The 13743-nt window shown below is 49.2% G+C and overlaps 2 protein-coding genes across 2 annotated transcripts in view; both read left to right on the top strand.

Moving 5' to 3' along the window:
- Positions 1 to 13743, top strand: part of LOC126568946 (heat shock protein 70 A1-like) — a 148470-nt gene that overhangs the window by 49474 nt on the left and 85253 nt on the right. The gene's annotated exons all lie outside the window — the stretch shown is intronic.
- Positions 2590 to 5323, top strand: LOC126568953 (serpin B6-like). The gene is made up of 4 exons (XM_050225670.1): positions 2590 to 2716; positions 3228 to 3887; positions 3958 to 4373; positions 4454 to 5323. The coding sequence occupies exons 1-4, from the start codon at positions 2689 to 2691 to the stop codon at positions 4724 to 4726; spliced, it is 1377 nt and encodes a 458-aa protein (XP_050081627.1). The 5' UTR covers positions 2590 to 2688; the 3' UTR covers positions 4727 to 5323.

Here is a 13743-nt window from a genome sequence, read left to right as displayed (position 1 = left end):
AGCATACTAGCAGCATTGTGTAACACGGGTTGCGACAATTAACTTTTGCGCAAATCATGTTTTACATGCAGAAGGACATAAAACGCCCGATCAAAAGCTGTCAAATTGAACGAATTTAAAGTGCCAGCTGCGAGATGGGAATTCATTCATCATTCGCCTGTTCTCTGTTGCTGCGTGAGCGTGAGTGTACCAGCCATTAACTGTACTTGTGCGTACAGACAAGTGACTTAATCATTTCTTTTAATTGGTTCACACTTCAGTAAAAAACAAACACTCGAGCACTGTTCAGTCAGAAGACCGTTGGGTGACACAACGCAACGGGTGGCTGATAATTTAATCAACGTAAAATCACAGCTCAACATAGCCACGCGTCCTGCTCAGAGCACAAACACACCGGCCCACGCCAATCAATCGGATACAATGCCTCCCAATTGAATACGCTACGCTAACAGTGATTTGGCCCGGCGTGATCCGCGTGCTTTGGCCTCTCTCTCTCTCTCTGGCTCGGTTTTGCTTTGGTTGCGACTTTGCTTTCTTCCTTCCTCGAAATATCCGGCCAGCCAGATCAGGCAGAGCAGCAGCAGCAGTAGCAGCAGCACCGACAGTACGCAGCACAATTACGCGCCTTCGCGTGGTCTAAGCACGCGCGAGCTAGAAATGAGAAATCAGTCTCCATTTCAATAAGCCTCACTCGCACTGAATGACACTTGACATGGATCGTCGAACCGAGCACCACCGAAGCCATTGATGAGAGTGGGAAATGGTGGTGGATCCACGACGACAACGAAAACGACCACGATGAACGGTATGGGAACGGAATGATAAGCTTAGATCAAAATTGATTTGCATTCAACGTTTTACGGAGGGTGAGCGACGGTTTTTTGGCGTGATTGCTACCAAAGCGCCGCGTGGGAAAGAATCGTCGGAGGGAAAGAAGTCTGAAATAATGATTTCTCATCGTGTGGCTTCCAAAGTCGGTCGGCCGGGTGGTGGGGGGTGGCGAGGCGATCGAAATTAAAGTGAAGCCACCGGCTTTGGTCTCAAAAGGTTTCCGATAACCACACCGGAATGCTTTCCGCCTACCAGAACCGAGATTGTCGAGCGGCCAGCAGAACCGGCTTGCAATGAACTTCCAACGATTCTTCGTCCGTCCACCGGTAAGGATTCTCAGCAGGCACCATGCCAGCGAGGCCCATTATCATCTAGCCTTACGATCGTTCATCAGGGAGTCAAAAATTGAAATTGGGTTCGCTCAATATTCTGAGCTGGCCAGGGGAAATGGAGGGGGGAAGGGCAGTTGGTAGAGAGACACTCCAGTCCACTCCGGACACAAGAATCGATGATGTGCCTGTGCTAGAAAGACACAATGGGGCTCGAGACACCATTGCCTGTCCCTTGGTCGCCTTGTGATGAGAAAAGTCCAGCCCGTTGCCAAGGATTACTACCATTCCTTTGGCCAGTGCTCTTGCGCCTGTGTGTATCTGTATGTGTGTTCAAGTCATATAATTCCAATGCTTTCATCAGACACCAGCCCAGTAACTGGAACATGATGCCCCCTCCCAGTTGCTCCCCCGTCTCAGCGTAGCGCCTCGCGATGACCGTGGTAACGGTAATCAATGGATGGATGCTCTTTGGATGTTCGGTTCGATGGAGTGGACTGCAGGATAGCACTCTCTACCTTCCGGACACCGTCTAGAGCGTACATTGTTTGCCGTGTTATCGCGTTTCTCACATTCGTTTTGAGGTTATTGTGAAGAGGAAATCCAATTGCCTCGCCAGCTCGGCGGGAGTCGCGTGTCGTTTTCCCCAGGGGACGTAGAGAAAGAGGTGTATAGAGTTTCCAATTAGCAACTGTGGGCTAGAAGAAGGTGGAAGGGCAAACATTTGATTCCAAAACACAATACAATGCAGCTGATGATTGCTGCCAGCGGGTCTTTGTTGTGCACTTTCGTTAAAGTCATTCGTCGAGTTGGCTATCCGCTGGTAGTAGTTCCGGTTGTTGTTTTTTTAATTTCAAATAGTATTAGTAGGTGCTAGCGGACGGAGGTATGTTTCATTAGCGGCAAAAGTTCCATTGGTTTAATGTTAACTGTAATTTGACGCTTTGCAATATTTACTTTCTTTTTGTCGCACATCCGTCAATGGTGGATTTTTTTTGCAACTGTTACTGATAAAACCAAACGCTGCTCATCAACTTAGCAAATCAATGAAATTGTCACCGAGTACCGAAGTAAGATTAATTGTAAAATACGTTAAACAAAGTAAATTAATATAACTAATTGGTATGAACAAAAAATTAAAAAACAAAAAATCACTTTAACTCTACACGCAAAGGCTCCACAAACCAGATGGACTCTGGTCGAAAGAAGATTAACTGATGACGATGGCTCGGGGAATCCCTGAAGGAATGCGATAAGGGAACAGCATCGTTCGTAGCTCTGGCACACTTGTCTGCGTGAGTTAATCTCGATTGAAACCCAATCATCATGCTAAACATAAAAGAAAGGCGGCTTATTCGTGAATCGCCAGTAGAAGCCGTTTCAGTTTCGTGCTAGCTCTAGATCAGAACAGTTTCAGCTTTCAGCAGCTTCTGGGGATCGTGTCATATAATAGTGGCAGTCGAGTCTACTCGGATCCCTTCATCGACTGCTTAAGAAAGGGATAGCCAGCTGCATCAAAGTAACAACGATGGTGCTTCAAGCATTGGGCCTTTTGGGTAAGCAATCACTAGTTCTGTAAGTGTTTTTAAATATATAAGGACGGGCGAGCCTTGTGTTTAATTATGCTAGTTTCAAGTTAATTATTACAAGTTGGTGTTAGTACTGAGTTGTAGCAGTACAAGTTGTGATTCAGCCAACGGATTGCGCTGGACGAGATCGTTTCTTATCAGTTCGCTTGTCTGACCTATAACCTCAACGAAGCATCTCGTCGACCTCGGCTTGCTAATTCCATCAGTTGATGTTTGTCTCAGTGTGCATCGCTGGCGATGGCCGCCATTGTTGTAGTGTTGGTAAATTTCATTTCGGTGCAAATCGTGGGAAATACCCAAACCCGAAAACCCCGAATCGTTTGCATCCAGGGCCTATCACGGAACTTTGTTTGTGCAGTAACAAATGTTTAAAATAGTTGCTTTCAAATAGGGCCCCGCCTGTTTTTATAATTCTTCCTCTTTAACCATCTCCAACCAACCATTAGAAATTAATAATTTTATATTTTTCTTCTTCCAGTTTTTGCCACTGTAGCAGTGGGTCAAAGTTACGCATACGATGGACCCATTTCTTTAACCAAGGATGCGTTTTGTCTTATCAGAAACATCTCAGACAGTCAGTGTGATAAACGGTTTCACTCATTTTTGAGTAACAACACCGATATAAAGAAATGTGCTGGTGGCAGTCCAATCTTCTCAAATCGATGCCCATCGAGCGATGAGTCTGCGGCGACCGATGTTTCATACAGCAGAAAAATCATGGACTTTTCGCTCCGACTTTTCCAAACAGCCTATCCCAAAGGCAGTCCTGAGAACTACATACTGAGCCCGGTCATGGTGCAGACACTTCTGTCCTACCTGAACGATGGTGCATCGCAGGCGACACGCCAACAAATGAAGACCGTTCTTCAGCTTAGTATGAAAGACCTCAAAGAGATACGCGGTGTATTACAACCAACATCTGCAGCCGAACATCATTCAAAATACAAACTGGATGTTGCTTCGCAGATTTTCAAATCGCATGAAATTGAGCTGTTGGACGGTTTTGAGGATTCGCTTACCCGAAACAAAGTGCCAATGCAGGAAATAGATTTTAGCAATCCGCATACCGCTGCGAACGAAATCAACAGCTGGGTCAGCAGAACTACGCGCGAGAAAATCACTTCGATTGTTGATGAACGTAAGTGTTGCATCTGCCTGTGTTTAAGACTAGATAGTACGGCATCATTTAATATTAAGAATCATTCCAGTCTCTCTGGATCCGACTACCCAGCTCATGCTGTTGAATGCTATCTACTTCAACGGAAAATGGCGATACAGTTTCAATAATACAGTACGCAGTACATTTTATTTAGGAGGAAATAAGCAACATCCGTGCAAGATGATGACCCTCCTAGAAGAACTTCGTTACGGCTACACGGGTCCTAACGAGGACGATCAAAAGCTGTCGTGGGTCGAGCTCCCATACCAGGGTGATGAGGTGTCTATGATTGTGCTACTCCCTGCAAAGCGTTTCAAACTAGATGAAGAGTTGCTAAACTTCAAAATAGCTGATTTGGAAAACATACTCACAGAGATTGAAAAGAACAATAAGGGCCAAATTAAGGTTAAGCTACCTATGTTTAAATCAGAAAGTGAGGTGTCGCTTGTTGAACCACTGCAACAGGTAAGTACATCGCACTCGCCACTGGCCCTAGCATTTTGATCAATTGTGATCCCTTCAATTCTTGTTGTTCTTCGTTTCAGATGGGATTGCGGAATGTTTTTGGTGGTGGAAAACCATTTGCCAAACTATCCGATGCAAATGTAAAGATTTCCAATGTCAAACAAAAGTCGTTGTTATCCGTTAACGAGCGTCAAACGATTGCCACGAGTGTTACGGAAGTAGGTATTGTCGGACTCGCGCTGCCTTCGTACCCGGAGTTCATTGTCAATCAACCGTTCGCTGCTATAATCATAGATAGAAAGTCAAAAATTCCCTTATTTATCGCTAGAATTAGCAAGCCTGAAAGACCGTGAAAACTGAAGAAGAATGACGAAATCCGCAATAGTTACGGCATGCTTTCATCGATCGTACACGAACGCAAAACAATGAAAAAAATATAGCTTGCGTCTAGTAGCAACTTAAAAAGTGCAAAGTTCGATTGAAGGTTCTTTAATAATCAAAACTAAAAGCAAAGAAATTGACTTCACTATTATCTCCAAGACAACAAAGCTGGCAAAAGGCGAAAGATTTCTGCCAGGGCCGGGTATCGGACATTGTTTGATACTAATAAGAAGATGAAACTAAAGCAAACAATCTACATCCAATTTAGAACGCAGAAGAACAACTCGTGCCTACGCACCGGCATTGGCAAATATTTTGGCAGCAGAAACGATCCTTAAGATATTTAACATAAGGTTCCCGGCACAGCCAACACTGGCGTACCAGCAACAACAACAACAACAAACCAAGCCAACGTCACTCATCTCATCGTGTGTTGGCGTGGAGGCACCGAGGAACGAAACCCTGGAATCGCGACCCCTCGCCTCGAAAACAAAGAAAAGAATGTTTCGCCACCCACGGTCGTTGGCGCGCCTGTTTGCCAAGTGAAATCTACCGAGAAATGAATAAAGCAAAACCGCCAACAAATGTCCCCCCTTCGCCAGACTGTTTTCTCCCGTATTACGTAAATCTACAGGAGGTTGTTTCACATTTCTCGTTTTTTTGGCAAATCCGGACTGTTATATTGTTCCTATAATTTTATGTAAACCGGAACGTTTTAATATGCGTGGGTGTTCTTTGTGTAAATATTAAAAGTCAGACTAATTCCAAATGAACACATATTGCTTTGTTCTGTTCAAAAAGGAAAAGTGGTAAAGTTAACCGTAAAACCCGTATAACTAAATCAAACTCCACACGCTGAAAGTTATCATAGTATCAACGAATTTCATCTCGAATTCTGCGAACGGAAACCCATCAACAGCATCACGAGCACCCGAAACTGCCCAATGCTGCCTTTAACTGCGAACCGTGCGCGTAGCGAATGGCTTTGATATTCGAACGGCTCTTATCAGATTTCCCCTTAAGCGCTCATCCGGCATGAAATATCACACCTTCCATCGGTGCTACCCTTCCAACGCCGCAACACTGTATCGTAACTGACGCACCGGTTCCTCCGTGACCGATTTTGGGTACGGATTGAGCTAGAGACATAGAATAAGCGGACATACATGCGTTCAACGAAGGGCAGAAGCGCGTAACACGATGCTAACGACACAACCAAACTGAAGTAAATAATGTGAGTATAACATAAAACTTATGTGGACGACATACAGAAATATGCTCATGTAACCTACGAAAACGCCACACTGATATTGACTTTATGCTATAAAAACATAACAGCAAAGTCAGGTGCGTTCACAGTAAAGGTTACCATCAGTTGCAGTTGAATGATGCATAGAATTTCGTAGAATTTAACCCATTGGTTATTTGATCTTTTTTCTCGAGAAAATAATACCGAAACACTGAAAATTCATGGAACCCTCTCCCAGGGATAGAATGCTGTATCAATCGATGATAGCATATATCAGCTCTAGTCAACCGTAATGGAGCGTTCGTGAAGGAACGCTACAGCTGCTTGTCGGCCGACTAACACCAACTGAACTGAGCCGCGTTCAAGTATCGCGATTTCTGTCCGTCCTACCTTCGCGCTCTGTAGCATCCTCCATAAATACATGAAAGATACCCGTCCGATGAATGTCAATATCATTCGAAGCAGCTTCTGGGGATTGTTTTTTTTTTGTTTTGCTCTTGCAATCTTCTACTCAATCATACCAACATGAGTGTTCATCCGCCAGCGGGACACAGACGAAGGCGATTCGAAGCATTCTGTATAAATAGATCAACCACTTGGGTAAGTAATTCTATTTCTATTGATTTCCAATTAAATATATTGCTTGTTATGCTTAAGCATGCTCTCAGAACAACTCGCGGGTAACAATTAATGGTGGATAAATAATCTACGCGAGCAACAACTTGGGGATCGCAGCTCGCTCGCTCGCCAGAAGTGATCTACTGCCGAGCCGGGCAGCGACAGCATTTTGGCTTGGGTTAACTTGTCAAAAGACAATGAATTGCCCTAATCATCCCATTTGGGTTTGATAATATTGCACGCGAAATCAAAAATAACCATCGCAGCAGCAGCAGCAGCTGCAGCAGCCGCCGTACGGATCCGTCCCGGCTCCATCAATCATCGCGAGCAAGCGCGGGCGACCGCGTTGACAGGTGCATGTTTGCATTTCAAACATTGCATGGTAATGAGAAAATGGGTGACATACCGATTGCCAGGGGATGTGAGTGCCCACAAACCGCAAGGAACCATTGCGTCCCGTTCTGCATTCTCCATCCAATCACTCAGCCACCGGGCGTCTCCATCGGATGCGTGGAGGGTGGTGGTTTGAGCCGAGAACCAACCACAGAACGCGACATCGGCAACAGGAGTTAATTAAACCAACCGGTGCCGATGCAACCCACATCGAGACCCGTTGCACTGGCACCGTCTAATTGATTTATCGTTCGAAATCGAAGCAGAAACGCTTCGAACGATAACGCCACGAGGCAGCAATTACACTCCAAGACGCTTGCATTGCTGCTCATTTCTCGATCCGAGTGCGCCAGTAAAGCATCAGCCGCCATTGACTTCCATCAAACAATTGGCCTCGAGGAACTATCGAATATATCAGAAAGCAATAATACTATAGGAGCCTGTGGGGTGGTGCGTTGGTGGCTTAGGGGAATTGTTTTTCCGTTCGCTACGCTCCCAAAAGCCCCATTGCCATTGCCTTAATTGCGAATTGTGGGCTTTTCTTCATCCTGTGCGATTGCTTTCGGTTCGATTGCAATTCCGCACCACCACCACCACCACCATCGGTCCGAAACAGGGGATGAAACGATGGAGTCGGCCGTCTTTCGTCGATCGAAAGCCACAATAAGCTCGTCTCGGGCCAATAATAGGCGCAGTAATCAAATTAAGGGTTAATAAACACCACTTTTTGTTGACTGACAAGTGCCACACAGCGGCACACAGCATCAGACCGAAGTTGCCGAATCTTTTGTGTGGTTGTGTGTATGCGTGCGCGCGCGCGAGTGTTTGTGTTGAACCCGGATACAGTGCCTTGCGAACCTCTGCGAACAGACGGACAGAAGGGCAATTTGACGACGCGTTGTCTACGGCAACGTTTGCCGGTCCGGTTCGGTTGCGCCCGGCTAGTTTTCCGTAATGTTTCCTCCACCAAAGGTTATGCGCACGAAATTGCTCCCGGGACGATATCATAAACCAGTGGCGGCTCAGTCCCAGTCCCAGTTCACCCTCGCGAACCGAACCACTCCCCACCGCTTTGCCCCGGAGGAGGGCAATAGGCATATTTGGCCTTGCAATGAACGGCGGCGGTGGCGACTGGGAAAAAGAAGAAAAGCGAAAGGAAAAAGCGAAAGGAAAAAGGCAAAAAAATTCCCCACCACCAGCACGTTGGTGGCGGTGGCGCACGCCAGCATCATCATCGTTTGCTTCGCAGTTCGCCATCTAAGCTCAAGAAGCGTTATTGTTGCCACATCGCAGTGGCAGTGGCACGGCGGAAATGGCAGAACGCACCGCCAGGGAACGGGCCGAGGCCGAACATAAAATCTGGGCTCCCAAATATGGTGCCATAGCCACGGAATGGAGCACGGAATGGGATGGATGCCCTGGAGCGCCACCGAAGGACACTGGGGAATCACACCGAAGGGGATGGGGAGGGGAGAAAAACATCTCCCAAAAAGGGGCCCGGAAAAATGCCGATTGGGATTTTTGCTTCCCTGTTCCTTCTTGTCCTTCTCCTTCTCCTCCCCTCCTACGCTTCTTTTTCGTTGCCATTTGCCTTCGCTTTCGCCTTCGCGACGACGCAGCATTGTGTTGAGAGGCACGGAACTCGCGCACCGTGAAGTGGCACCGGCTTCCGGCCTATTCAACTGGAGCAGCCCACAGAAGAAGTAACGTTTTCCTGTGCGTCCAACCGGCGAGGCGTACAAAGTGAAGGCCTCAACGAAACGAAAATGCTTCAACGAGGTTTGATCGAGATGGCTGCTGCAGCCATCAGGTCCCGGTTCCGATCACTCCTTGCGCTCGGACTTTGCTGTCATTTCCGGTACCCCCCCGGTGTATGTGTATGTGTGTGTGTAACAAAAGCGCGATAAACCGGCGAACGATAAAAGCACATTATTTTTGCTCCCACAAATATCGTCTTCACCCGGGCGCGCGCTTTGCGGCCGCCTCGATGAGCTTCGTCATTGAATTAAGTGATAACATCGTTACGGTGTTATTACCGGGGGCTTATCGCGAAATTTGCCATCGAAACTCATCCAGCTCCCGGTGCCATCCGGTCCCCCCCGCCCCTCCGGTTGACGAACGGCCTGGCCTTCTTTCGTTTGAAACCGAAGCGAATGCGTTCTCGAGTGTGCTGCTGCTATTGTGCTGATGTAACAGCTGCGGCACCCGGGGGGGTCGTTTCCAACCATCAAACAGCCAGTTACTGTCTCCCGGAATTGGACACACGCAGACACACGGGCACACATGCCCGAGAATGGTTTTAGTTTTTGTTCTGTTCCCGGTGCGGCAAATGGGGAAATGTGCTCCTTCCTCCTACCTTTGATTCAATTTCTGCCTCTGCCTCGTTCTTGCGCGATGGGCAAACGAATTTTCCGGGCCTTTCTTTAGCGTATTTTCCGCGTTTCCTCGATGGTTGCCGCACAATGATCAAACGATAACATCATAGAAAGGGCTCCTCGGGGGGTGCATCGATGGGCACCACAAACCGAGCACGACGTCGACGACGATAACGACGACAACGATGACACGACTAACCGGTGCTTGCGGCCGCGGCGACGGCGATGATGATGACGATGATGATGATGAATTGTTGCTATCACAACACACACACAGAAACACAGACACACACACTGACTGGTTGGGTTATGCGAGTAAATATTCTCTCCAGCACGGGCAGGTTTTACGGGCGGCACCAGCAACCCATCATGACCATCATGGTCGCGGTACCTTTCGAGCACCCGGGATCCTTCTCGGCAATGCAATTTGCTTCCACTTCCGCACACTCTCTCTCTCTGCCTACGCCTCACTCGCCCTTGCAGTTGCAGCTGACCGCGAGTACCAACATTATCCGGGCTGCGTATCCTGACCGTGTGGAGACCGGGTTACATTGCCTACAACACCCGTTTCACTCTGGCTGGCTGGCTCCCTTTTCCTAGCGCGTTATCTCTCTCTCACTCACTCTTGCCTGTGCTGTCGTTCAGACCTGCAACCGCACTTGAATCACGTGACACTCGCTTAGGCGGCTTGAATAACGATACAGAGACAGAGAGAGAGAGAGAAAAAGAAAGAAATAGAGTGGGGGGAAATTCAACGACACAAGCATCAGGCCTATATTCCCTTTTTTTCCTAGTGGCAGCTGCACCTGCTCTCAGCCACTCACATGGACCACCACGGACCCACCACTTCACCCCAACACAAGAGGAAGAGCGGGGCCGCAACGATACACACAACACAATTCGACACTCTCTAATGCATTTCTGATCGATCCTCGAGAAAACACATACACAGGTACGCACGTACGAGGACAGGGGCACACCGATTACGCCATTTTTACACGCCACTTTCTCCCTCTGTGTGCAAGGCTGGCTGTCGCTGCTGCTTCACTGGAGTTGAGCTGAGTTGGGTGACGACGACGATGATGGCGATGATGATGATGATAGAGCACTTGAATTGCCCACCTGTGCCAACGATGGCCAGTTACGGTTGTTGTTTCGTAAGAGGACCAACCACTTACTGAAGAGGAGTAGAGCTGGCCCGCTGGACACAAACATATACATGCACTAGATCTTGCAGATTTACTGAGAAGCGGTCAGGGAGTGCGTATCACTTGCGCTGCGTCAACGTGGCGTGCGTATCCATGTTCACTACGATCGTTGTCATTGGCGGGATCCAAGCTACTAGACTTTTGCATCACCATCATCGTTTACGTGTTCAAGTTTCCGTTCAAAGGAAACTTCCGGAATCTATTCGCACGCAACGCTCTCCATCGATTTCCATGCCTCCAAGGACGTAGGTCGTAAAAATGTAAGGGCATTCCACGGGCGCCCATCTTCTTTCCACATTCCCCTTTAGACATTCCAAACCACCCCTGGTGACGTCACAACGTGCGATCAACCCCTCAACCTGAGTGGTGAGATCGATGGCGCTGGTCGATCGCATTCCCTCAGCTCTCTCTCTCTCTTTTTGCGCTCTCTGCGCGCAGTTTAGTAATCTGAATCTGAGTGTTTCTCTTCCCAGTGCTCATCAGGTAGATCGATTTCGGCACGGATAGAGCGCAATCGATTGCTCGAAATCGCGGTAGTGTAATGGCCGCTTTTTCACACCATCCATCTCCCCCCACCTCTCCTTCCCGTTGCTAAGGAACGTTGTGGTGCACACATACACGAGCGCAAAGTGTCGATACTCCGTCCAGGGGGGGGGGGGGGGGGCACACACTCGATCCACTATCAATAATTAATGAGCTGAATCGTCGTCGTCGAGAGTGTCTGTCGGGCGCTTGCTGTGCAAGCTGTGCGTGCTTGTGGAGCGCTTCCGGAGTCCCCACGTACACATTATGCTCGGCGCTATTCTTCCACTACTGCTGCAAGGCAATGGTTTCGCCAGCAAATGATTTACAACCCTCCCGGTGCTCTGGGCTGGTTCAGGAAGGCCAAGTGCGTGCGCACGCACGCACGCACGGCGTTTTTTGGCGCTTAGTAGGCCACAACCCTGCAACCCGCTTTGACCCGCTTTGTTATTGACCTGGCTGGCCGCACAAACACCCACACTGTCCGTAAAGCGTAAGTCACGCCATTGAAGGGTGCCCTGGGCCCTGGGTCTCTACGGCGATCACCGAAACTCCATTTAAGACATTCGAGGCTGACGAAGATGACACCAGTGACACACGGGGCGACGATGGTGATGGCCGGTGATGTCCTTCCAGAAAATTGTTTATCTCCTGAGGGAGATTGTGAGCAGTGGCCAAGCGTTGGAGCGCAGCGCAGAGGGTGCCAAGATAGAAAGCACTCTGGCCCCGGGGACACAGCATAAAAAAACACATAGACACCCCCGACGGTCACACGGGCGGGCCATGCTCAACATGAACATGTGCGAAAAAGACTCGTTAAGGGGGTGGGGGTGGGGGTGCAGAAAGTAAACGGATGATAGCCGAGAGCAGGACGCGTTCTAAAGATGACGAACTCCGACGACAACGGTGAATATGGCGGCACAAGATAAAGCAAAAGGGAGCGAATCCCTGCCACTGACGTACTACCGTACCCCTGGGGAGAGGGGGGGGGGGGCAGTGGGTGGGAGGGTTTTGTTACCGATTTGCCACGTGAGGGTTAGTGGCATCATCTTTGCACACTAACGCAACTGCTGGATCGGACGGTAGGGCAAGCGTGATAAGCAAACGTTCTCGCCCCTCCCCCCTTTCCCCCATTCTGTCACGGATTTCAGGGTGTGTGTGTGTGGGCACACGTACACGAAGGAATCTGCAAAGCTGGAGTATCCTGGTGCCCGGAGGGGGAGCTTACAAGCAGAGGCGGCAGCAGCAGCAGCCCACACTACAACGCTTCGTAACAAATTCCTTGGCGTGGAAGCTGCTCCAAGGCAACGAGCATCACGCTCTGGAGGTGAAACGAGGGAGGGTGGCAGAGAAGGAGGGAAGGCAGAGTGACGTAAAAAAAACATTCGCACACACAAACGCTCAAACCAGCGAGTGAACGTAGAGTAGAGCACTCCGGAGCATGAAGTACTCTTCACGCGGAGCTGCCGCTGCTTCAACGTGGGAATGACAATCCAAGTTGGGCAGCGAACCGCGTGGCCCGTGGTACTGGTGGGGCTGTACGGGCACTACGGATGTTGCCTGGCCAACAGAGCAGCAGCGCGTGTCACCGTAGAAGCCAGTAAAAAAGGAAGTTTAACCTAATCTCTCTCCCGCGCGCCCGTAGTGACGTATCCGAGCAGAATGCCGGTGACCGAAGTATAATTTCACCGTCCGTTAAGTGCCAGCATGATGATGATGATGATGATGATGACGATGGCAATGATGATGATGATGGTGCTCTTTCGGCATCGTCATGATGTGGATGATGTGCGACGCTCGGACGTGAGGACACTCCGGCACACAGCCACACAGTCAGTTCCCTTGGACTGGGACAGTCACCGAGTCCGGCAGTTTTAGTATCGCACTTAGTATCTCGTCACTCCTCCCCCCGCGGCCGGGTAACACACTCCTGCGCTGGCAAGAATAGGAGAGAACAAGTGTAACAGTCACCTCCCCCCCCCCTTAGTCCGTGCGACTGGCCATCGTTCGTCGAGTTCGTAAAGCTCGGCCTCGGCGACTCACTGGAAGCCGCGCGGAGTCCATCCCGGAGCTTGGATGAGCGAGAGATAAACATTTCGACGCTTGCCACTGCTTTTTGCGAGCCTTTTATCCAAGTAACCAATTTTAACACGTTCACATTGACACACTTGGCCGTACAGCGCGCACACATACACAGCGCACGCACACATCGGAGCGACCACGGGACAGGACGGTTTTGCCAATTGCTAGTGGCACCCGTTCCGATGACGTTTACCACACAAAAACCGATAAACAAGTAAAAGGGTGGAGCAGCGCAGCATCTCTCTGGGTGTGCTACATCCAGGGAGAACGAAAGAGAGAGAGAGAGAGAGAGACGGGGGGAGAGCGTGCGCAAGAAAGAGCGAGAAACTAACTGGAATGGAATAACACGCTCGGTCCACGCCTGCTGGCCGCAGAAACCAGGACCAGGAGCAGAACCAGGAATCAGCAAAATTTTCGTGACACAATCTGCGCTTCACGGCAATGGGTCACCCAGTAGCCGTCGTAACTTGCTTTGATTCCTCCACAAATCCCTTAACCACCACACGCACACGCACACTAACTTACGACCTACCACCACGCAC

The sequence above is a fragment of the Anopheles aquasalis genome, chromosome 2 (assembly GCF_943734665.1).
Source record: "Anopheles aquasalis chromosome 2, idAnoAquaMG_Q_19, whole genome shotgun sequence".
NCBI classification, from domain to species: Eukaryota; Metazoa; Arthropoda; class Insecta; order Diptera; family Culicidae; genus Anopheles; species Anopheles aquasalis.
The sequence above is the reverse complement of the archived record's forward strand: the minus strand, read 5'-3'. Positions and strand labels throughout refer to the sequence as shown.

Bases quoted from the DNA above. Each gene is read 5' to 3' on its own strand.
- LOC126568953 (XM_050225670.1), top strand. From the start codon at position 2,689: ATGGTGCTTCAAGCATTGGGCCTTTTGG. The intron at 3,888-3,957 runs GTAAGTGTTGCA...GAATCATTCCAG, and splicing joins CACTTCGATTGTTGATGAAC to TCTCTCTGGATCCGACTACC. The intron at 4,374-4,453 runs GTAAGTACATCG...TCTTCGTTTCAG, and splicing joins TTGTTGAACCACTGCAACAG to ATGGGATTGCGGAATGTTTT.